At 35.5% G+C, this 25,542-nt stretch overlaps 2 protein-coding genes across 3 annotated transcripts in view; both read right to left on the bottom strand.

The window, feature by feature from the left end:
- LOC136412991 (heparanase-like) overlaps positions 1–24,907 on the bottom strand; it is a 75,043-nt gene extending 50,136 nt beyond the window's left edge. The window contains exon 1 of the mRNA XM_066396284.1: positions 24,903–24,907. The gene's annotated coding sequence lies outside the window, so the exon portion shown is untranslated. The remainder of the gene's footprint in view (positions 1–24,902) is intronic.
- The window catches only part of LOC136412992 (pyrokinin-1 receptor-like), a 40,251-nt gene continuing 14,772 nt past the window's right edge, over positions 64–25,542 (bottom strand). Inside the window, exons 3-8 of one of the 2 annotated variants that reach the window (XR_010752446.1) lie at positions 18,886–19,075; positions 17,290–17,548; positions 5,461–5,684; positions 3,219–3,406; positions 2,992–3,096; positions 2,395–2,521 (exon numbers count right to left, since the gene is read on the bottom strand). Coding sequence is in view for 1 of the 2 variants with exons in the window: in XM_066396285.1 (XP_066252382.1) it covers positions 2,152–2,521; positions 3,219–3,406; positions 5,461–5,684; positions 17,290–17,548; positions 18,886–19,075 (1,231 nt within the window). In the remaining variant the exon portion in view is untranslated. Of the gene's footprint in view, positions 2,522–2,991; positions 3,097–3,218; positions 3,407–5,460; positions 5,685–17,289; positions 17,549–18,885; positions 19,076–25,542 lie in introns of both variants that reach the window. The other variant, XM_066396285.1, reaches the window with a different exon arrangement.

Genomic DNA, 25,542 nt, shown 5'->3' with positions numbered 1-25,542 from the left:
ACTATAGAAATTTCCAAATAGATGTCGTTTTTGTTACTTACAGAAAGGTAATATAAAACAATAATGATAAAAAACATTTATTCATAATGTTGTTATTAAAAAACATATTTTCACAGTCATAAAAATATAACATTATTCTACTTGACGAAACTCGGATAGTGGATTGACTATCAAACAACATTAGGGTTTCTCTATTCTAAATCGCAATAATCTGATTTGTAGTGACACAGATTAATTACAAAGCAGAATATTGTCTATATTATAATTTAATCTACCTATGTCATCTTACAATTCACAGTTTTTATCACATTGAAAATCCTTTCCTTAATAAGAACAATGTAATAATCATTGACAGGTGTTGTGGACCTTGGCAATTTTCCTTCTTTAATTGTGCGTGTACAGAAAACTTTTATTTATAAATTAATATAAGCATAATGACCCCAAAAGACTTAGAAATATCGAAGAAATCCAATTTGTAAAAGGATGTGAAATGCATTCGCCATAATGTCAATAAATTTGACATCGTGGCGGTTTAACTGTTAAAGTGTTTATTTTTTTATTAATAATTTCCATAAAATAATCCTATTAGTTCTGCCTTTCTATTCGTTTTAGATACCACACTATTTCAACTGTGTCATTTTGTATTAAATGTCCTTTTTATCAGAAGAATATAGCAACAAACTTTAGCTTAAATGCCATGAGTATCTATACAAAGACAATGAATGAAATACAGATGAATTAGATGAATTCATATAGATAATTCAGTGCCCACATTAATAATGATAATATGAAATGTAGTGTTTGGTGGTAACACTCAAAATTTCTTGACAATGGTGAATGATATTTTTTGTTTCTTACCTATCGGCCAATAGTTCGAATACTTGTTTAGTAAAGAAAGCGAGAAACAGCATTATTGCGCCATCTATCGCAATGCGTTCCTGATTAAGTTACGCTAGGTTGTTTTTAAAGAGGATAATTTTCATTAAAATATAAAATTAAAGCAGATCATTCATCAGTTTTTTGGCTTTTATGAAATTTATCTTCCAGATAAAGTGGTCCAATGGTTTGATCTATTGCCTTTAAACTACCGATAAATTAGTCTCCTGATAACTTAGCCAAGAAATGAATTTCCTTAGAAATGATGAAATAAACTAAATAAAGTCACATCATAACATTGCTTTGTTTGCGTTCCACTAAAGCGATCTTCCAGGCAGAGTTGCCAGTACCTGAGATACATATATGTATTTGTCAAATACATAGATAAATCTCTAAATAATGATGCTAGAATGACACTGTAATTAATCATTATTTCAATCGAGGAGTAAACGAGATATATTTTGAGCAAGTCAAAATAATGGTCCTTGCACCGCAGCCTAGAAGATCTATTGTTTTTCGATGGCTGTTGCAGCTCATTAAGAAAATTTCCTTTCCTGAATGTATTGATAGAGTAATGAATTTTTGACTTTAGAAGTGTTTTGGCTTTAGATTGACCATCCAACCATAATGAGATCTTGTTTTTTTGCAGATTTATCTCACAAATAACTTTATCAAACTCCCAATTTAAAAACTATAGTGTTTTCAATAACTAAAGTACAGCTGAGAATAAAAGCGAATGACTAGTTCGATAATTCCAAATAAATTCTTAAATTACTTTAGAATACAGATTAGTGGTTATGTATAATTTTCATATAATCCAATTTTTCAATAATACATTTTAAAAAGCCCGTCATTATACAAAATGTCATCTGAAATTACAGCATTTATTGAGCGAATATACTTGAATTAATGGTAATAATAACTGAGGTGTTTATTAACAATTTAATATATTAGTAAAAGTACTTGTTTCGCATGATCATTTGAATTAATTTTGAAATCTTGACATTATGGTGAACTAAAATTTTTGCTGCAATAACAGATATTTTGATACTAAATAATGGCTTGCAGACTTTTTATATTAAATTGGATAAATGTAGAATTAAAATCATACAAAACATGTTTATTTAAATCACTATTCATTCAAAACCAACAAATTTCAATCGATAATTGAAATGACTAAGTGAATTCCTCTGAAACAATAAAAAATATAAAATAAATACCCAAATGCATCGAATAACTTAACGCAGTCTTCATATTGGTCAAGCGAAGCACTCCTTAAACCCCACCGTTCTTTAATTCGTTGATATAAGCCCCGAGTTCATCCTCAATGGCTCCATGTTCCACATCCTTCAAGCTACTGTTGCTGATGTCGCAAGAGTCGTAGACCCCGTTTTTGTTGTTCATCCTATGAAATTCTAAACTGAGATGAATCTCCTTGTTATCTCCGTGCTTCAGCTTCCCGTTAACGGGGTTCTTTTTCAGACACTCAAAATATTGGGAGAGTTTAGCGAATTTCGATGCGTTTTCCGGACTACTGACCACTGGTAACGAAGCGTACATGGTGAATGAGTTTTGTGATTTTTGGGAACCGTGCCGGACGGGATCGCTAGTTTTGTTGGCCAGGCGACGCAGTGAAAATTTGAATCTGCAAGAAAATAATCAGAAAATAGATTCGAAAACACGAGGAATTATAATAGTTGTTTACTTAATGAGCGAAGAAAATGACTCTTAATGCACCAGCCTGAAATATTGCGGAATATAAATAATTCTTTTGATGGGAGTGGTTCATTTCGTTTTGTCCATCATTAATTTGTTTTTCCTAACACACGTGTTTGTTAGCTACTATCTTCCTGTGGAATGCCTACTTTCGTGGGGAGTCCTGGAGGGATATGTTTACTTACAAGGATTTATTCCCTTCCTAGTGGCTTTTAAGTACATTTATGAGTTTTACCGTATTTGTTTACACTTAATATTGAGATAGACATATTCTTATTGCACCGGAATCTCGAATATGTAAAAAGCGTTCAAAATTGTGTTGCGAAACTAAAACTTCCGAGCATTTGTTTACCTACTTTACGAGGATAAATAAAAACCCATTTTTCCTGGGATTATTACCGGGTTTATGAGAAACTTCTTTAAACTTCCCCCACTTAAATCCTGCAGTTGCTTTATTACAGTCTTTGCAATATTTGAAATTGCGTGTTTATGCCTTCTGCTTCCCTGAAATTAGAAGTTGAAGCTGTAATGTTAGTAGTGGAGATAACGACTTCTGCTCCTTTCGGCGGGCATCATAGATCGCTTTTTTACCTGATCTAACTACTATCGCCAGGAAGCTGGCTTACCTGGTGGAACCCGGAAATGAGTCATTTGAGTTCTTGTAGATCAAGGACGTGTTAGTCTGAAACGTGTCATCCTTGGCCGAGTCCGTCGATTCCGGACCGTTCCTTACGTGCGATCTCGAGAGAATTGAGTATTGTTTTGGAGGTTTACTGCGTTGTACTCCGAAACCACAGCATTTGATGAAAGTTTCCTGAAATCCATGAAAAGGGTCTGTTATTAGTTGTAGCAGCTATTCCGAGGTTGTGGAAGGATTTTGCTAATGAAATGGAAACACTCATTTAATCGCTCATAGGACAGCTTCTCTCATGTTATTTATTTCCTCGAACTTAAAGCTGTTCAGCGCGATATTTCCAGTTTTTTCCTTTTAAAACTTTTAAATCATTTTTATTCCGGACCGTATTATTTCAGCTATTCTGAACAATTAGTTTTAGTAAAATATGAGCTTCGTAAATTATCGAACATCCACAGCCCAAAAACATCCTAAAATATAAATCGTTTAAAAGTATTTGAGGCACCTATTTTAGCATTCGCACACGGCCTTATATTTTCCAATCTAATCGATAATGGATTTGATTTGGAAGCGGATTAGGGAGTAATTAGAGCACAGTGAATAAGAAAAGATAATCGTTCAAGTTAAACCAGCCTTGCATAAACGAGACTAACTATGTTGAACTTTACTGAATTGATTAAATTTGAAGTAGTGAAAGAAATTCTGGCGTTTCTTATGCGAACTTATAATTTCTCTCATCACGCCCTTATAGACTTTATGAAGAGTGCACTCATTTTATGTTATTATATCTAAGATGAAGCAAAGGCAAAGTTAAAAACCCATAAAATGCTGCCTTGAAATTGAGTCGATCAGCAAATTCTTGTTAATATGGCGAAGGAAAATCTGCATAGGGTCTTCGCTTATGAATTCAATTTAACTCATCTGGACAATTTATTGGGGTATCTATTTTACCAGTAACTGCTCTCAGATTAAGGGATGCCAGATACATAATTTTTTACGTATTTTCGAGAGGTAGTGTAAAATTTAAAAATCGACGATGTAGTCTGTACTCTCCATCTGGATATATGTGTTTTAATCGGATGCGACTAATCTATCACCCCCGTATAATCAAAAGACATTTATTTGATTAATTGAAGGGAGGGACGTGCTGGGGCCCCACATATGGGGATAAACGATGACGCATTATTCAATAAATCGGTCATTCGAGTTTTGGTTCAATCACTGGTTACAAATTTGGAGCGGAATTCTATTTAGTTTTATACGTTCATTGACATATAAGTTTGAATTAAAACACGATACGGGAATTTCACCGATAGCAGATTCTCAATTTCATAAAAGGGGGCAATTAGGTAGTAATTAAGGTCCCCAAAGGGACGGCCTTCGGACAACCCTCCATAATATTTATAAATATTGATACCTTTAAAGTTAAAATACTATTGTTGTAGTGTTGGCAAAACTAATACTTCTCAAGTATCTGGAATTAGAGCAATTTAATCCTTGTTCCCACATACGAGTACAATAAGTCAAACTGTAAATAGACGTACAATTTATTAAAGGGGAGCTTATAGATAGAATGTGGAGCTGAAGTTATGAGTTGCAGCGATTGATTGAAGAGAACTCTTTTTAGAGCGATAATATCTAATAGGGAGGTATTTCGAATCGACTCATTTGAATCATTAATAAACCTTAAATCCTTGCTAGTTATCGGAAAGTTATCAAGTGATTTAAAAGATGGATGTTTTACATTATGAATGATTCATTTTGAAAAGTTCGGTTTCACAGTTTTTCCAATTTTACTAAGTAGAAAGTTTATACATTATTTCAAAATATAGAGAAGCGCACTCAATTCAATTGCAAGCCAATTGCTTTAAAAACGTTCAATGAAAGTCCAGGTATTGGTTACTATGAAATTGGTTTCTATGGAAACCAAGAATCTGACTTAATGGTGGCTATAGGTACCCATTTAATAAAGGGTCTCATGTGGCTTTACTACCACAGAAACTCCTATAAAACAAACTGGGGACTTCCGAGGCCAATAACATTTACTCCAGCACACATACCTACATGCTTTACTCGTTTTGACAAATTTTATTAAGCTTTTCTAGCAAAATATGTAATTTCGGAGTGAGGAAAGACTTTCCAATTTCCGAGCTGTCAGTAACAACGATGACGCCCCAATTATTATTAAATAAACCGGGCATAAAATTGTGCAGAAAATTTGGTTGGAGACCTACCTTGAATGCTTCCCTGAACTTAACCGACATGATACTGTACAAGATGGGGTTGGTGGTAGCTGATATGTAGTAGAGAACGCCGCTGATGTAGGTTACTAGGCCGTAAATTTGGAGATAGAAGGAGTGGGTCTTTTCGTCCGGTTTGGGGAACGTGGCGTAGATCGTGTAGAGTCTTTGGACGTGGAATGGGGCCCAACAGATGAAGAATGCTATTACTACTGCAACTGAAACAAAAGTTGAAAAATTGTACAATTTCTCCAGTTTTCATGACAATCATCCAAGAGGTTTATGCTCTACGAAAAAATCGGTAAAATTGGTTTATTTCATCGTTTTAAATATATTTTCATTTCCAAACTTTTAGATTTTCTCTGTTGTTTACCTTTAAAGACATTGCAATAGTATTGGCTAAAATTCGGAATCGGGTCGACTTTACCAACAGCCGCCCGGAAAAACAATCTCGTGATTGGTCAGCACCCAGTTTTGAAATTAATTCCAGAGGTGAATTTGGACTCTCAATCAACTGGCCTGGTAATTCCCTATTACATTCAAAGCATATAACGACCGAGTAAGCTGTTTTGAATTGTAACAATTTAATTCAATATTGCCGCATGCTTAATGCCATTTAAACAAAAATAATCCGCAGGTATTTTCAGTTGTGCAGCTGCGTTATAATAGCTTTACGCTTAAAAAACTCGCAGGAAATTATTTGAAAATTCTAATTTTTGACTTAGTTCAGTGCATCGAATTTGTTTTGCTATAGAGGTTATCGACATAAATAGCTTCCCCACCTAATCCTATATTACTGCAGAGCAAATTTAACTAGGAATTCAGTTCTGCTGATGCTGGAAGCTAGGCGAAAGCAATATAACTGCAACCTATTTACATAACACCATTGAGTATTATCTTCTCAAATACATGTTACTTAATAGAGAAAATGTCAGTGAAAATGAGTTTGGGCTTATGCACGACTATATAAGCAGTTTACCTTAGGAAAAGCAAAAGTTTTGGACAATTTGGGCTCGAAGTTTGCCTCATTAACCTTCTCTTAGGTGTTCTACCAGAGTGTTCGTGTGCATTTCACCTTAATATTTAACTACGTGTTGTATAAGCCACTTGGTACATATAGTTAATCGCAGCAATTTTGCAGTTTTGCCTCTGTGATGAATGGACGTATGTCAGTGGTACTGATAATTCCTCATGAAATCGAAAATGCTTGACGTAATGGTGGATGCTGATTCTTAATTCTATCATTTAGCAATAATCAAAGCAATTTCACAAATTCAATTTCCGTGTCTGGCATCAGTGGTGTGAAAACCTAAATAAGGTTGATTTGGTTTTAAAGTCCCTTGGTAGATTGAAAAGTAAATTTACACAGAATAAACGGTTTGAAGAACACTTTTAATTTATCTGTCGTAAAGGCCAAAGACAAAGCTCTGGAAAAATTTCTTCTGTATTAATTGGGTTCTTAAAATCATCACGAATGTTGGAAAAGTGCAGTCAAAATTATACTGAATCAGGGGGTCTACTTGAAGTTGGTGCACTTATCGCGTGATGATCATATCGTTGTTGCTGTGACTATGGATATTAAAATATGCATTCGGGTTCAGATTCGTGATTTTGGAACGTTGAAATTTTCTCAGGAAAACATCACGGCTTCTCTAAGCCGATTTACACTTCATGGAAGTCTTCGTGGAATGATCCCGTTTACATTTTCATTGCAAGGTATAAATAGATGGAAATCCTAACTAGTATGAAACATAAAACGAGACCTAAATACACCTTATACTTAGGTTTTATATGTCATGTTTTTATGATATTTTTATTAGGCTGGATTAAGTGATCCTGGGGTTATAAAAATCCTTGAAGGGGGATAATGCCGTGGATATAAAGAAGGCAAATAGTCTGAAATAAACGCGCCAGAGAGGAAAATTCCGTCCATTTAGTGGTTGCTTGTTACGTAGTACTTTTTTTATGAATTATTGGTTTTTATTAATATATCTATAATATGAACAGGTGGATGACCTTATGGGCCATTAATGCGAATAATTTTTTGAAGAATCGAATAGGAAATGAGGGGCTATATACATACATGAGCATCCTCGTTAATAATATACCGCATCTGTAAGTTATTTTTCTGATTACTGCCTCCTTGTAAGTGGCTGACTCCTCCAATTAAAGAATGACTGGCGCAGAAATCGTAAGCGAATAAGTGATTCGAAACAAAGGGATTCTGAAAATGATTCTCAAACTAAACTTTGATCACCATTTAAATGCTACTAGTAGTGTTTTTTGGGCAAAATCCATCATCATTTATAATTTAAAATAAATGCCATTGAGATCGTCTTCTCGAACCTCATGAAAAACTTCTCATATCTCATCTTGATAGTAACAAATATTAGCATTTGTATTTCTATTTTTGCGCGATATAAAGGTAAAAGCTCTGAATGGGGTGCTGAATTCGCTCTGCATCAGGCCATACATTTACACTGCTTGAGAAATCAATTTTATATGCTGCGGAAATATTGAACGAATACGTGACTCAATTTTATTTCACTTAATGCAAATTTTATTTCATAAGTTTCGATACAACAAACAAATAACGTGCAAGCTTGTCGATAAGTAATTCGGAAGACCGTTTCAATTAATTTTCCCATTCCACTTGAGGTCGGGATCCATTTTCCTTCTTGACAGAACTAGCAGATCCACCTATTAAATGGGTCCTCAGGCATGCAAATTGGAGCGAAACTTGACCGATCCTTTGATAGTTACCATACAACACAGTTACAATAGCCAGGATCAACTTGTATGATAGGACGAAATTGGTACTTCTCAGCAATAGTAACTTAATTAGAGTCGCCAAAGTAGAGCCCTTTCACTAGACTTAGATGTAATAATTATCAAAATGTTTAACTGAAATTTTGAAGGTAAGTGTTTATTTTTTCTGCAGCCCAGCGATAATTCAGAATTATTTACACTTCACCATTGCAACTTTTTCCCTTCTACAGCGTGGCGAAGTCATATTTCAAATCCAACGTTTCGATTTTCGACAACCATCATCAACTTTGCTTTTTCTCGCGGGCGCCATCTTAAATTTTTGCACTTTTTGAAATCCAAGCATTGACATAATATTTTTCGGAAGTAATGAAATTATTAATAAAGGAGAGGCGGCCAATTAATGTCCCTTGTACTTTAAGCAAAGAAATCCTAAATACAGTGCAATCTCCTTAATCCGAACACACGATAATCCGAACGGCGAAATCATGAGTTACAGTCCGAACGCTACCTCGATAATTCGAACGTTAATCAGAAAAGAGTTGCTAGTTGTCATCACTTGAATTACGCCACCACCGTTGGTAATGTGGGACTCCCGTCGCCCCATAGGGGAGCCCCTTCGCTCTGTTTTAAGTTAAACCTTTGAATATAAAGATCATTGTGTTTAGCGTCCCTAATGTGTGTGTGTGGGTAGTAAGAGATCCGGTTTGGGCTTGCTTCCCAGAAAAATGTCAAAAAGAAAGCACATAACACTCGATTTAAAAAAAAAATTGAAGTGTTAAAAGATATAGATGCTGGTGCAAGCTATTCAAGCATTACATCTAAATATGGCATCGGAAAAGCTACTGTGGCTGATATTAAAAAAAACAAAAACAAGATCCTGGCACACCTCCATGAAAATGATTTTGGACCTTCAAATAGAAAAACTTTAAAGTTCAGTTCAAATCTTAGAGTTGAAAAGGCTTCATTTACGTGGTTTATGCAGGAAAGAACAAAAGGTAAATTCTTAAACATATTCCATATTTTTGATACAGGTTGTAGGAATTCTTTTTGTTTTTCTAGGTTCTCCAATTTCTGGAGAAATTCTTCGCGCGAAAACTCAGTTTTTCTATAAAGAAATTACACAAAAAGATGATTTTAAAGCAAGTTCTGGTTGGCTTCATAAATTTAAGACTAGATTTGGTATTCGCCAGTTAAGCATTTGTGGAGAATCACTATCTAGCGACTATGACGCTGCCGTGCTATTCGTGGAAAAACTTATACAATTGATAAAGGAAAAAAATTTGGTTCCGCATCAAATTTATAATGCTGATGAAAGCGGACTTTTTTGGAGGGATTTACCAAAAAAAACCTTAGCCCATTTCAAAGAAAAATCGGCCCCTGGACGAAAAGTAAACAAAGAACGGATCACTTTTATGCCTTGTTCCAATGCATCTGGATCTCACAAATTAAAGTTATTGGTTCTAAGTAAGAGTGTGAAGCCCCGTGCGTTTAGAAACGTTGAAGTTCCCATTTGTTATAGAGGGCAACGGAGAGCTTGGGTAACTAAAGATATTTTTACTCAGTGGTTTCACAATGAGTTTGTACCATCAGTTAGACGTAAAATGAAGAAACTCAACCTTAGTCCAGAAGCAATTTTAATTTTGGAAAATGCACCTGGGCATCCCACTCAGTTGTCTAGCAACGATAATAAAATGTTTGCACTTTTTCTTCCTCCAAATTGTACACCGTTGATACAGCCAATGGACCAACACGTTATACAAGCAATAAAATTGTTCTATCGCAAAAAGTTGCTTAAAAAAATTGTCGATTCTGATTGTGATATATCAGAATCACTGAAAAGCATAAATCTGAAGGACGTTGTTTTCTCTTTGGACGAAGCATGGAGATATGTGAGTGTTAACTTAATACAAAAATCATGAAGTAAGATATTACCGCATGAAGTAAATGCTTGTGACAGTGACGAGGAAGATGAAATTCCATTAGCTAGGTTAGCTAGACAAATCACTGAGCCCAATCCCACAGAGCTGAATAATGAACTAAAAGAGATTGTGGATTTGGGAAGAGAGATTGACCAAAACTTAACTAAAGAAGAGATGAAAGAATGGGTAGTACACGACAAAGCACTCAGCGATGAATTGATTGAGGCTGATATCATTCAAGAAACAGATGAAGATTCTTATTCTGATAGTGACTCTGACGATGTTTCGGAAATTCCAAGTTTGATGACAAGTGCTGATGCAGTGTCAGCTTTTAACACTTGTATTGCTTGGGCAAAACAAAATAATGTTCCTGAACATCGAATGATTTTTCTGCAGGTACTGTTGGTTCAAGTGCAAGATGTTGCATTTAAAAATAAAAACAGACTCAAATAACACATTTTTTTACCAGCACGTCAAATACAAAATAATCCTTAATTACTTTTCGTTGATATTCATTTAGGTGTATGTCAGTACGTAAATACGTACAATACATATTTGATAATTTTTAAATTTTTGAGAAAATTATTTTGAGTTGTATGTGTCATATAATGTATAAACGTAATATATGTACATAAGTGCTAGTGTTAGGATTTATGTATATCTTGTTAAGATCGGATTAATACATGTCTAGAAAATATGCATTTTTATTCTGTGTTCGTTAATCTGAATCATTCGATAGTCCGAATCAGGTTTGGCAATGTGGTGTTCGGATTAAAGAGGTTGCACTGTATTATTAATGTCGGCTAACAGCGTGTCAAGGTTTATTCTGGCACAATAATAGAGACACTGACAAAATTCTAATATGTAAGAGAAGAGTTGATCCAATTTAAAATTGCTGACAGCTCCTGGGAGACTGTTCGAACAGATGTATGCCACAGTAAAAGGAAAAAGTATTTAATCCATTTAATATCATTCTAAATTTATTGAAACCGGTATCCCACCGGTAGTGAAATTCGACAGTAAACAAACAATTAACGTACTAAAGTCCCAAAATAATCAGATCAGATAATAGCACTAATTATAGCTCAGTTAAATGTAAAAAGTTTGTTGACTTCTGCAACATCAAAAACAAACAGAAAAGTCCAACATACGTAGGTTCAGTCTAATGGAATGGTTGAACAGTGCATTCATCATTCAAAGCGAGCTAAATCGAAAATGCAAATTGTAAAACAGTAAATTCATGTTGTCAATTCGAACACCAACATCGTTGTTAGAACAACTCGAAGCGTTCTGAGGTCGTAAATTAAAAACGTTATTAGATTGAAGAATATTGAAGCTATAGCTCAAAAATCAGATTCGTAACAAAGGGGGTTTGAAAAGAAGACAAAACAAAAAAAAATTGAGATAGATTTGAAAATTGGGGAACGTCACACTATCTATAAAATACTTCAATTTTGAGACAAATTCAGAGGTATTTCTATACAATTTGACAATTTTGAAACGATTTATCAAAAATCGGGAAATTTGCAAAGAGGACTTAAAGAGAAAGCAAAAAATAATTTGACGTATTTTAAACCTATTATACATTGTCAATATTTTTAGAAATAAGAGTTGTCAAGTCTAATTAATTTACAGTAGTCCAGATATTCTGCCACGTGATTGGTCCGTATAGCAATTTGACACCCAAACCAGCGGTGAAATTGAGCCGAAAGTAAACTCACCTGATAACTCCAATATATACCTGTATGTACGTATTCACGAATAATGATGGCTTGTTTGCTTAATGTAGTACAGTATTTCATTAATTGCCCCGTATAATGCCTCTATGGGTATGGAACGTATTTCTATAGTAGAGAAATTAATATGAGGTCATATGAAAAATTGTATAAAGAATAAATGACCAACATCTCGAAGTTCAAAAGTAACAAAACTTCGAATCCTGTTGGTTTAAAACATTTTAAATTAACGTTTTAAAATATCGCACGGTTTATCTTTTTTTCAACACTAAGCTACATGTGTAAATTGCGAAAAATACTTCGCACGACAAATTTCATATGCACGTGTTTTATTTCACTTTTCAATATGGATTTCAAGTTTCAATGGAAAAACCTGTTTCGCGTTTTAGCAGGCAGTTCAGATCCAATTTCAATTTGACAGGGGAAGGAAACATAATTCGCGAAAAGATATTTCTTTAAATAAAAGTTGTCAATTTAGGACCAAATGTAGGACAATTTTGAGTATGTGAAATGCTTGAAATAAGCAAAGATATTTATTTATTAATAATACTAAAGATTGTATAGCACATGTGTATCCCAAACCTAATTTCCTTCCTTAGGAATATTCGATTTTTTTTAACCATTCTCCAAATTTTGCTTCAATATTCAAAGACCAACCATGGAATCTTACTTTATTTTGTAATAATATGTTATTTTTTCTGGCTTCAAGGATCACAATTTAGCAAACGTTTTCTTTAGACGACGTAAAACTTCTGAAATAAATTTCATTTTCCCAGATGTTTCCTATATTTTCAACCTATTTCTTTCTCAAGCCTTGATATCAAATATAGAATATAAAAGCAATCTGTGCCTATAGAGGGACGTTACCCTAAACCAAAGGGGAATATCATTGTTATTTGAATGAAATTGTGACAAAAGGAAATTTGTCGTCTCGTCATTTTCCTGTTAATCATACCCAGAGGTCTTGAGGCCAATCTCAGTTTCTCCACCCTATTATATACTCAGTTTTGAGTGGTTATATAAAATTCTTTAAGTTGCGAAAGTTGATTTCCTCATGCCAAGAAAAGTGTTCTAATTGAAATTATTCTCAAGTTTTTCCACGCCAATTTGAATTATTCATCGAACATTAATATTTCCAGTGGGCATGAGAGTAATTAAAGCATTACTTTAATTTGAAAGTCTGGTTTTCATTCGGGAAAATTCGGCATTGAAACTTTCAGTAAACTTTTTAACGAAACAGGCAAGAAAAGGAATCACAGACTTGCAAAGGCTTTTTTAATCACACCTTTGAGCCCATTTATTAACAAAACTTCTGGTAGGACTAAAAAAACAGCAAAATTGAGTTTGTGATGAATATGTTATTAATACGTATAGCAAAAAAATTAAATTTTATTAAAGTGTCAACATAACAGAAAAAGCGCCCCAAGGAATGTTTATATACCACCCTCATACTCGAGTACTAATTTGCATGGCAAATTTATGCATGGAACCTTCCTTGTTTTAAGCATTTTAGGTGTATCGCAAAGACATCTTATGCTAGGTGTTTCAGCATGAAATCCGTTGAATTAGCATGACACAATGCGAGAATGCGAGTGTGCTCAGAGCTCGAACATCTCTTTGAAGTATTATTATGTTAGTGGCAAAAATCTCATTCAAATGCAACGAATATTCATCAAACAGATATTTCCAAATTATCAAAATGAAAATCTCTCTTAGATGTTTGAAACCGGGTTTGGGTTTTGAGAATTAGACAGGAAACAGGAATTAAATAAGCATTCCCGTTTTTCAATAAAGAGGGGTTTTTAATTAGTTGTGATTGGATTACAGTAAAAATAACGGCATGAAACGGCATAGGTTAGAAAATTAACTTATAAAGTGAAAATTTATAACAATTTACTATAACGGACTTATTTTTGTTTGATTGACTTAATTTTGTCTAATGAAATTCGCAGTTACCTCCAGTGGGCGGCTGTCATCGACTGTGCCAAATGGATTCTAGTGTCAATTGCTTCGAGTCATATTAACCGTCTTTGTTTATTTTGTGCGTTTAGAAAGAGAAAAAAAATGTTGACCTGATCTTGTTGTAAAGTCCAATGAGCTGAAATGTTGTAGCGTTTGGGTAGAAATTATTATTTATTTCTGTCTAGATTTTCGAGTTCGAAATCCTTCCGAACTTCAACTCCATGAATATTTGAAAGAATACGTTATTTTAGTCAATTCTGACATATAGGAGTCAGGTATTCAACGGTTACTAGGCTATAACTAACGTTTTCTTCCCTAGTTTTGAACAAAACTCGTGACTTAATCCTGCTATTTGCGCGAAGAACTTCCACTCGCGCAAACTTCCCTACTACCATGTTTGTTCTCTTTCTTTGTTGCTTAAGCTCGGTCACGTTCAAGAGAAAAAAATACCATCCGAAGTGACAAACTACGGAGCTGAGACCTCCAACGGACAATAAACAAAAGTTATAGGCCCCTAACCCCCAACTTCTCAAGAAAGCATCTATTTTTAGGATTAATGATTAGCCCCCTCCAAGCAGCACAATAAGAAAACTCTAGAAACTGTATCCAACTGGTCGATTTGACCTTTTTGCGTCATTTTCTATCGCCTTGAAAAAGGGTCTCGCTGATTATTCTAATTAAAAAATTCAACAAAACACTTCCACGCAGTTCGTTTAATGCGTATTAATGAAGATTTTCCCAGGGCTAAAAGGAGGCCCGGACTCCCTCAACAAGATTTATGTAGCAAATTTGTTTCCATTCACAATTCTGCCGGGATGACCGAAAAATTCCCTTCAGACATGTTGCTAATTTTAAATTTCTTTTCACCTGCTATAGAAATATGAGCATGGCCAAAGCGAAAAAGGTCGTTTTTGCTCATAATAAGGCAATTTCACCCTTACAAGAAATAATATCGATACCCCCTAAAAAAACTAAATCAAAAGTTTTACTTAGAAATTCCATTAAATACAGTAAAAATAGCCACATTCATCGCCTTTTGCATGTCAATTTTCGGGTTAAAACCGACTCAATGATCCCTTTTCCACAACGGCAGTGTTTTTAGGAGTTCATGAATAGGTTAATTAAAAAAAGGTCCTTTGATGAGTTAATGAAAATTATACGGGCAGCTTAACGAAGATTATCGCGCAACATGCCAATAAGGCACTGATTTCCATCTAAATAAACCTCTTGTCTCCGGGGTCTTTTTCGGAAATTTTGCATTTTTAACAAGATTCTCCAAAAAGGTGTATAATGGCATTTGATGATGTGCAGAAGAGGGTGCAGGGAGACCACGGAAGATGCAAACCAAGACGTTAATATTTCTTAGCTTGGCGAGAGTTCATTTATTCAAAATTTTTAGCCAATTTGCCTATCTTTAGACGTTCCTGTAGCTCGATTCTTGTTTTAATCTTTTGATAAAGGTTTCAATTAACAAATCTGTTTTCCTCGAGGAACGGCTTAAGCAAATTAAAAATTGATTGTCCTGCGATTCCCTCGGAACATAAACGCTTGGAAAGCTCATTACCCTATATTGTATTTATTATAATATTTGCCATTTTTCTCCCATAAAACTAAATTGATTCTGATTAAAATACTCCATGGAATGGCACTTTACTCATCACTTACCATTAAAAACTTTGTCGACTACATTCACCAAACTCCCCATCCCCCCTCCCCCTCCCCTTCAATTTAACAATGTATTTCTTAATAAAGTTTTTATCCATGATTTCGTTATTCCTGTGAACATTAATCTTTTAGGGGATTTTATCATTAATTTTGCTTTCGTTTGTAAGATTAAATGGGAATTTCCGCAAGTAAGCCCCTTAAATTATGTCCTTTAAAATTTCTAACAAGTCCGATGTTGACTTTAGTATTCAAGCCCGCTTTCAAGAATTTAGTTAGTGAATATTTTACATCTCCTAAAGCCCAAATTAGCAGACATACGTCCCAGGGATTTGCTTCCACACGGTTTTACGAACTCAATCCCTCAGGGAGCAAGAAATTACACATAATTTGAGCTAAAGTATTATAGGGATTTCATTGGGAAAGTAGTTTCATTACACCCGAAACCGCACCGGAACGTTAATCAGAGCGAGACAACAATGACTTAATAGCGTTATATCACAAGTGTGGTAAGCAGATTAATGCCGCACGCGAACGAAACTTCACAGTACCCCTCGTATTATACATAATACCTGATTTCGAAGCACATCAATTTCGTAAAATCATCGAGTATGTGAAATCCATGCCGTCACCACATCAAGTTCAAAACAAAAGGGCGTGCGGTAAAGTAGTATTATCGCACGCCGTGGATGTTTTTGCCGTAAGGATGCGCATGAAAATGTTCTAAACAATTTATTGATTAATCGCTGAGATTAAACTGAGATTTTTGAAGGTGGTCCTTATGCACCCTGTGTACAATGTCCTTTAAAGCTGATTCGACATTTTGCCAATTCGTACCGGTAGCAGCTCAAGATTTTAGAGAAAAATCAGAATTTCAAGTGGAAGGAGCGTTGTTTCTCGATGCCTGTTGCTACGTTATTTTACATACAACCCCCTGTATATTTTCGCATTTTCCTATTCTCTTGATATGTCCAAGAACGAGACCGCTGTGTAAAAAATTTTATCTTTACGTGAAATTGCAAGTTTGAGAAATTTCACTGGATCCTCGAGGGTCGTTAATTTTGAATTAACACTACAACCATGACCTTTACTTCTAATTATACTTACCATAGATTTCCATTTTCGAGGGCAAACCTAGACACTAGTTTAGGGCAAAAAGCAGTGGCGCATCTTGCTTTTTCTAAGTTGTGGGGAGCTCGAATGTGAGCTCAGTACGCCTCTGACTTTCATTGCTCCTAATTGGAAATATGCATAGATTTGAACCAGGTTAGAGGCCATTTATAGCAAGAGGGCAGGAGTGCACCTTGTTTACTTCTAATTTAAATTTTTTTGAGAACATTAGGTTCAAGTTATTTTTACGCAGATCCCATCATTCTGATTTCTCCCACTTTGCCAGCGACTGTGGCCCACAGTGGTAGCAATATACAATTTTAATGGACAACACAAGTTATTCTTGGAAGTTTTCAATTTTTTTGTTGATCCTACCTGCCTACCTCACTGATAATTTCTCATTAGGTGATTCAGACTTTTTGGAATTAACTTGCATTTGCATAAGAACACTTATGCGATCATTAAGGATTTTTGATTCCACACGAAAATTAGTATTTATTGATTTGACCTAGTTATCGGCTCGTCACAGTGACACAGTACCTTTCGCCGTTTCCATACGCTTAGGCTTTTGCTGATTCACTAATAGACTTATGTAGATCAAAAAGATTTTCTTCCTCAATGAAGATCCAAATTCGCAGTTTTGTCAAGAAATCACCAAGACTTACCTAACATTTTGATAACTTTCCTGGACGATTTGCTGTGCACCCTGCTACCTCTATTCCTGCTTTTCATCACGTTTGAGGAGCTCAAGGTGGTTCCAATTAGAACGTAGAGAACTGTGATGAGGGTCATGGGAGCGACAAAGAAGACAAACGTGGAAACTTCGAAGGAATGGCTCATGACCGGTTCCCTGGGTAAACAGTGGGGACACTCCCCTGTTACAGTAAGGGGGATAGCTTGAGGGATGGCGAAGCTAATCGCGATCTGGAAAAAGTTCTGTTTAAACAAAACTATAAATCTTCTGTAGGAAAAAAGTCTAATTTATTGTAGTACCTATGAAATGCATGGCATAGGGAGATTTATGGCCATAACCGATAGAAAAGCACCTTTCACACTCAACTGGGCGCAAAATTTATATAGTCTAGTTTTCACTGTCCCAGTAAATTCCCATTTTTGTGGAAGGAAAAACGGCCCTAAATATATTTTTATGAAGTTAGGACTCGATAGAGGGGCATGCAAATCGGGCCATAAGTCTCTGGAGCAGGTAGAGGTAATCTGGTGTACGAAATTTAATGCACCTTTGGGGCAACTGACGCGTTAGTTCAGGTAGCAGAAAATAGAAAATTCGCATTTTTTTATACAACGGGAGGAGACAAATAAATCTCTACATGTATACTGTCAGCAAAAAGTGGATCGATTTCAGTATCTGGATATATTTCAGAATCAAATATGTCCATTTGCAAAGGAAAATATGCCTATACGCTGGTCATTTCAACATGATATCGACCTGAAATATACTGCTTGGGTGGTTAAACGTTGGATTGCAAAAAGCGGGATTTGTGTTTTGAAGGGGCCAGCGCAGAGTCCCGACTTGAACCCCATCGAGAAACTATGGAACGAGTTAGATAGACAGTTACCCCAAAAACATGCAAGAAAATTGAAAAAGATGAACTATTCTATGCATTGAAAGAAGTTTAGGTTTCTGTGACTTCCGAATACATTGACAACCTGATTAAGTCAATGAGACTAGATGCATCGACGTGAATGACAACGAAAAAAGAAAAAAAAGGATACGCAACTAGCTACTACTCATTGTAGATATAAAAAGCTTATTAATAAATGTTTCTCTACTTTTTGCCGCACATAATTTATCAATTATTCCTCTCTTAACTAAAAAATTCAAAAATAAATATTCATGTACTGGAGGAGTGTTTACAAATTGAAATCAATTTTGCATAAAGAATGATTATATTATATTATATTATCTTTAAATTATTTTTTGCAGAGTTATTGATAATTTTGAATTATTCCTCCACTTTTTGCCGATAGTATAAATATTTGTAGTGTCTAAATAGGGGATTTGCAGGCATCGAGGGAATATTTTTGGTGATATGTAAAAGTAACTTTTCTAAAGTAACTTTCCAGGCAAATAGAAAATTCGAATTTCCACTTTAACAAGCATTAAACCCATTCAGAATATCCAATACTGGAATTAGTAAAATTTGCTTGTTAACTTGATATCAGCATGATTACGAACTGCAAGCATCCCGTGGGGCTGATGCAGCGATTGTTGTGTTGCCTGCGAATCGAGCAATACTTACCAACCAAATCAGCAAAATAAATTTCACAGCCCTAGAAAGCTTGGACATGGTGTGCGAAAGAAACGGATGGCAGATGGCCAAGTACCGCTCCACTGTAAAACCGGTAATGGTCAGCACTGTGGCATTCCCCGAAGTTTCAGCCAAAAGTCCGCGTAGGAAACAGAAGATGTCGCCAAAAACGTATGGATACCTGGAAAAGTAATAATGATACGATAAATTGTGCACTTCTTGAAAGTTTTTCGCTGCGTTTAAAGGAAGTTTACATGGCTCAATACAGGGTTATTCTGCCAACCATTCCCAAACAATTCATTAAAGGTTTGCTAATTAACCTCGACGTGTACTATTTAAAAAAAATATTTTTAACTTCCTGTCACTTCCAGTTTAACCGGAAATAGCTGTCAACTTACTTATTTCAAATGGGACCCCCAGTATAATGAAATAAATAAAAATAAATAACAATTATTATTATTTATTTACTTTTCCAGGGCCAACTACATGAAGAGTAGAAATTTACCGGATGAATATGCACTACTGGTTTCACATAAAACTTAATTATTTTGAAAATGGTTTAGAATAGGTAATTTGGTGCAGTTCAATAGAGAATTGTAGTTTCTACTTGATACTACTTAGAGTCATAGGGTGTCCCATTGAAAAAATAGACTTATGCAACTTCAAAGATATGAATGTTACGAGCTGAATTTTGGACACCCTGTATAAATACTAAGCCTCGTAAATTGCAAAAGTGTAAACTTAAGACTATGTATTGACATTCTGCAAAATATGAAGATTATGTCTTTAATAACTGCGGAGAACTGCAATTTTAAAATGGATCGCTGCCGTGACACTTTTTTAATTCAAAAATAAATATCTCAAAAACAGTGAGGGCTAAGTATAGGACATTGTACAGAAAATGTGTCTCAAATATTATGTAAAATCTAAAAATGAAATAATATACTGAGGGATTCCGTTTAAAATAAGCAACTTGACAGCTATTTCCGGTTAAACCGGAAGTGACAGGAAGTTTAAAATATTTTTAAAAAAATAACGCAAGTTGAAGTTTATTTAACTTCAAATTTTCAAATTCGTATCGCTTTTAGATCCTAGTAAACTTTGAACGGATTGAGGGAATAACCCTGTAAAACGGCAGAATCTGCTGTATCGCGTCAACCCCATTTCGACCTCACAAATTGTCGATTTTAACATTCGGCTTGTTTGCCTCGACGTAGATCTCATGTCAAGATCTCCAACCACACATTATTTTTAGTCACGTAACCCAAAATCGGACCGAGATCTCACCTGAACAACAAACACTTCCAGGCAACGGAAAAATGCTTCCAAGTGAATTGCTTTTCCATAACAGAATATTGTAATAAACTAATGGAATCGCTGAATGGGGAAAAAGGTTTTGTAACGCAACAGAGTGAGTTGGTAAGATGGAATAGCGAGAAAAAGGGAGGATGAGGGTTGCAGTTCTTGAAAGTTCATTAGTCACCCGACCACGCGATATAACCATTGATGGGGCGCGAGGGGGGATATCTAAAAAAAAGTCAGTTTGGTGGATATGTGGGTTTTATTAATGTTTGCCCAGAGAGTAAGGGAAAATGTCAAGCTGCTTTAAGCAACGTAAATTACTTGATAAACACACACTAACAGCTGCATAAAACACTCGAGCTTGTGCTCGCAATGCTAATTTATAGTAAACGAAGGCATAGACATTATTAGGTTTTATTTGTAACACAATACACCAGTCTTTACCAGTTTCCCCCCTGTTCCTGGTTATTTACTAAGCATTAATACGAATTATACTTAATAGGTTGTTCAACAGGTGCCTATTTGATAGTATGCGAAATTAGGTGTTTTATTTACCATATCCGAAATAATATCCGAGAAAGTGCGCTTCCCGGAAAATTGATTTATTTGCCTAAGAAAATTGCCTTAAATACGGTTTCGGCAATAAATTTTTCTTCGATTGGAGGGAGAGAATATAGGGTGTTCCAACGTCAACTTTTCACCACGGTTATTTCGGACAATTGCAATAATGTCGTAAGACCGTCGATTCTGTTTTCGAGGGGACACGCGATGGCGCGGATTTGAAACGTATTGAAATAACCCCCTTTGTGGGAGTGAAATCAGCTTTAGAATTTCAAATGGAACCGTACGTCGAGTGACTTCTTATTTCGAACGTAATAAAATTGTCTTTAACATCCATTTCCATTTTTTAATCCATTTCCATTATATCATTTCATTTAAAAAAAAATTGAAATAATATCCATTTTTTTCATTTTTGGCAATTTCATTACCTTTAAAATGAGGGGTCACTCGGCCCATAGTTCCATTTGAAATTCTAAAGCTGATGTCACTCCCACAAAGGCGGTTATTTCGATAGATTTCAAATCCGAGCCATCGTGTGTCGTCCGCTTGAAATCAGAACCGACAATCTTGGCACTTTACGATATTTTTGCAATTGTCCAGAATAACCCCGATGGAAAGTCTTCGTTGGAACATCCTGTACAGAGTGATCATTTAAGTTTCATATCTAGTAGGCCGTGAAATTTGTTGAAGAAAAGGACGTAAGTCGATTATCGTTTGTGTATATTTGATTACCTAAGTAACCTACATCAACAGCTCATACAACTCGTATAACTTTAGATTACCTAAGAGAATATTATGTCAATCATTTGATAAGTTCACATACAGACCATATCTACCCACTTCAGTTCCCAGATCTGGATTACTTCTTGTTCCCAACAGGAACAGATTAGAGCAGAGCGTACAAATATCGCCCCAAAAGTTCTCAGCAATGTCTTCGTGAGTATAGCGCTTGGGTAAGTTTGTGCATTGAAGTGAATGGACATCATTTTCAACAATTATTGTGAACTTTCCAAACAATTAGAGTTGTGTTGTTAAAAATTAGCCTTAATGTTTAATCTTCAAAGTGAAAAGTAAAAAAAGCAACATAACCTCACTCGGCTCCTTTATCAAAAATTAGTTTTAACGTCATTTTGCGGCATATGATCAAGCTACGACCTACTTTTTACCTTCCATTTCTCTTGTGTAAAATTCCACAGCTGGCTAGATATGAAATTCAAATGATCACTCGGTATAAAACTGACTCGGCTCAAACCTTGAACCATCAACTAAACTGGGGTAAAGAAAGTTTCTCCCTTAAAAAGTCGTTCAATTTTGCGTGGAAAACTAACAAATCCCTCTTCCATTTGGGACTTCTACGTAGAAGTGGCGGCACAGTGGACGGAAATTGTACAATTTTGGACAAAACCGTTTTCTCCTCTGTTAAATTCCGAAATTGAAATTGTACTTTACAATTATGCAGGAAGTGCGATACTCGTGAAGGAGCCATAGGCGAGTCCAATGAGTCAGATATTACTGGGAAATGGTAATTTTTGGAAAGTTCTATGTGGGACTTTTCCTACAAAAATTTGTGAATAATGAAAGCGATTTACTGCTTAAAATTCGATACAATCGTTTTCAAAATGACCAACAGACGTTTGTTTATTTTGCCTCGCTGCTGTGGATGCCCGCACGAATTCGTGCGAAATAAGTTTATTTCCTTATCGCTGTGCGCCACCCATAGAAAATAAAAATATATCAGAATCCAGACGCTTTCAATATTATTTTTGAGACCGTAACAATGCAACATGCGAAAGTCGGAGAAAAAGTGTTTTTCCTGTCAATTCAACCTATTGCAATTCGAAATATGAAAAAACTTGTCATTCGCCATTTTGTCGGGTAAAACTTTCCATAGGGCGATTTTTCTCGTGGCGGACATAGCCAGGCAGTTCGCTGTGTGGTGGCCTTGTTATCTATCGCTAGTAAAGGGCGTCCCAACAAGAGCAAAGTTTAAATTTGACGCTACTTTTTCTGCCATCCTTTCACTGTTAAACTTCTTTGACAGTGGGGTTTTAAAAAGTCCCTAATTTTTCAAAATAGACCGATATGATTGTTGAAGTATTATCTCAAAAATGGTGAGAGTTTGGCTGCTACAGTACGCAACATTTTTGGTCTATCTGCAAGTCTTGAAGAAAGTGAGATTTTAGGAGGCTGTATCTCCAGAAGGAGCCAATTTCGTATATAAGGTGACCTAAACTTAAAGTGCCTCAAAATGATTGCCCCCTGTTTCGATGCATTGGTTGCATCTTTGGACGATTGTTCTGGTAGTCGTATAACTTAACAACATGCTCGATAGAAATTCCCCATAGAAAGAAATCTAATAAAGTAACAATAATAATAATCTGCTATTTTATTTTATTTTCTTATTCGAGAATAATGCATCGGATGGAAAAATGGTCACCCTGTATTTTCTTTGCGAAGCATTTTTCGAGCAATGTAGTATAGAGTTTCTTAAATATTTTTAAATGTACAATACGCTGGTGAAGTTTGGCACTTTAAGTTTGGGTCACCCTGTAAGTATATCGCCATAAATCGATATACTTTTGACTAAGGAATGTGTGGTGAAGCATGAGCGCCCTCATTCTGGGACACCCTGTATAACTACTGACTTTTCCTATAGTTTTTCAGTAGTCCTAGCAAAAAAACCTGCCTTACGGGGTATAGAGATCCATGATCGAACAGGTACTTCTCTGATCTGCTTTCAGGCATATAAATTTCTTTTTCAAATTCTCCTCTCCGTTCAAAAAACCCGTATCCCATTGCAGATCCTATTAAATCCAGTTTTAATTTTTCTAATGGAACTCGCAGCCAGCATAATGGACAGGTCTAATGTACCTTTGTTAGTCTACGCTTAGTCGGCTTTTTATTAAAATAACTTAAAAAAAAACATATCAAAGTAAGTGTTACATAGATAGTTTATGTGTATAGAAAGAGATTTTTTAAAAGCTTTTCCTAACAGGAATCCTCATCTATTATTCACCGAAACATCTCTGGGTAATTTATGTATTTCTGCCTCCGGTGGGACCAAAATGTCATTAGGAAAAGCTTTGTTCAGGCATAGCATATGACGTTAGATGGCAAAGCATGGAAAAATAGAAAAGTTGCAGTCTATGCCGGTTAATTTCGGTTCTGCCACGCCATTGACTTACGTATAACATTGAGATAATTCAAATTCTCTCCAATAAACTCGTATGGAAACCGAATTTAAATGGAAACAGAAAGTTTTTACGGGAATTAAACTTGGAAAACTTGTCAGTTTTTAAGTGACACCGTGAACTTAACAGAGGCGGATTAAGGTCTACCCCCCCCCCCCCCCCCACACCAAAAAAAAACATTTCGCCCCCTCCTGGTTGCTCTGGTAATTTTTTTAAATTTAAGGGAACAGTTACGTTCTCCCTTCCTTCTGCTCTCTTCAACTTTACCGGTTACTTCTCATTATGACCATACGTTTGAGCCGCTCCTGGAGCTTAATCTCAAGCGGATTATAAGTCTGGAAAGGAAATAACAGCATGTCAGCGGAAATTTGGAGATTCTGAATCAAGACAAATGCTCCTGCATGAGCAATATGGCCTCCAGTTGCCTCTGGTGATTAACATCTTTTGTGTTTAAGAACCTCAACATTTTTCCCTTTTAATGCGGCGTTTATTAAGCAAAGAAAGTGATAAAAACCACCTGTTTTTTTTCTGCAGTAGATAAGGGATTAATTGTGGAAGAGTTTTGTTTCAGTGGCAGTAGAAGGATAATCCGATATCTGTGGGAGAACATCTGAGAAATAAATTCTGGAAATGTGTTACCTATGTAAAGATTTTTATATATCGCAGTAAAAGAATTCAACGATTCAAATCCATAACTAATGAATGCAGTAAACTTTTATCCTGTGCTATTGAACCATCCCAAGTTTACGTATTTGGAAGGCCTGTTGGCTGTAAAGACGTAAAATAAAATTTTATAGTGTCAGTAATATGTTCCACAAAGTGCTAAAAGCTTGTAATGGCCAATGGGCGGTGGTTTTCAGTTATGAAGAAGGAATGTTTCAAGATATAGGTCCAGGAAATTGCAGAACTTTGTGGGCCAACAGGCAAAAGCTTGTTCCTTCGACAGAAAAAAACGCAATTTTCATAATAAAAAAAATCTGAGTCCGACAAAAAAAGTTTAACAGGATCACATCTGGAGAGCGAGCTGGCCAGTGATGCTCCGAATAGCGCCGACTTATTTAATTAAGTATGTGTGGTTGTGTCAGCCCCATGCCAGACATCCTTTGGACGCACTGTATATGTATATAGCCGCAAATGTGCCGTATTTAATATTTTGGAGATTTCAATAAACACTCTGCAGTTTCTATAGTAAATTTTAGTGAATGAACCGAATCGGTGATTTTAACAGTGCAACATGCGGACACATTAAAATATTTTATTGGCATAAATTAAAATGTGTAAATTTCCACATGTAAATGGCGGTTGTTTTCCAATTTAATTGTTTCATTTCGACTCAATATTCGACATGGCCAATTCATTAATCTAGACACAACGCTTTCGGATTGGAAATTAATTTTGGCTGAATTATTCTCACAATTAGATTAATTCCACTTCATAGATGCAGACCATTTCAGGCATTAAATCCTGCTGACTCAATCACAGCACGCCGCAAGGGGGACTCAAGGTGAGTGGGGTCATGCCCCTCAAGCGTCAAACCAATGAGGTTTACATTTTGATGGAGAAAATTTAGAAAATAATTCTCGATAGGTACATG

This window comes from Euwallacea similis, chromosome 13, assembly GCF_039881205.1.
Source record: "Euwallacea similis isolate ESF13 chromosome 13, ESF131.1, whole genome shotgun sequence".
Lineage (NCBI taxonomy): Eukaryota > Metazoa > Arthropoda > Insecta > Coleoptera > Curculionidae > Euwallacea > Euwallacea similis.
The sequence above is the reverse complement of the archived record's forward strand: the minus strand, read 5'-3'. Positions and strand labels throughout refer to the sequence as shown.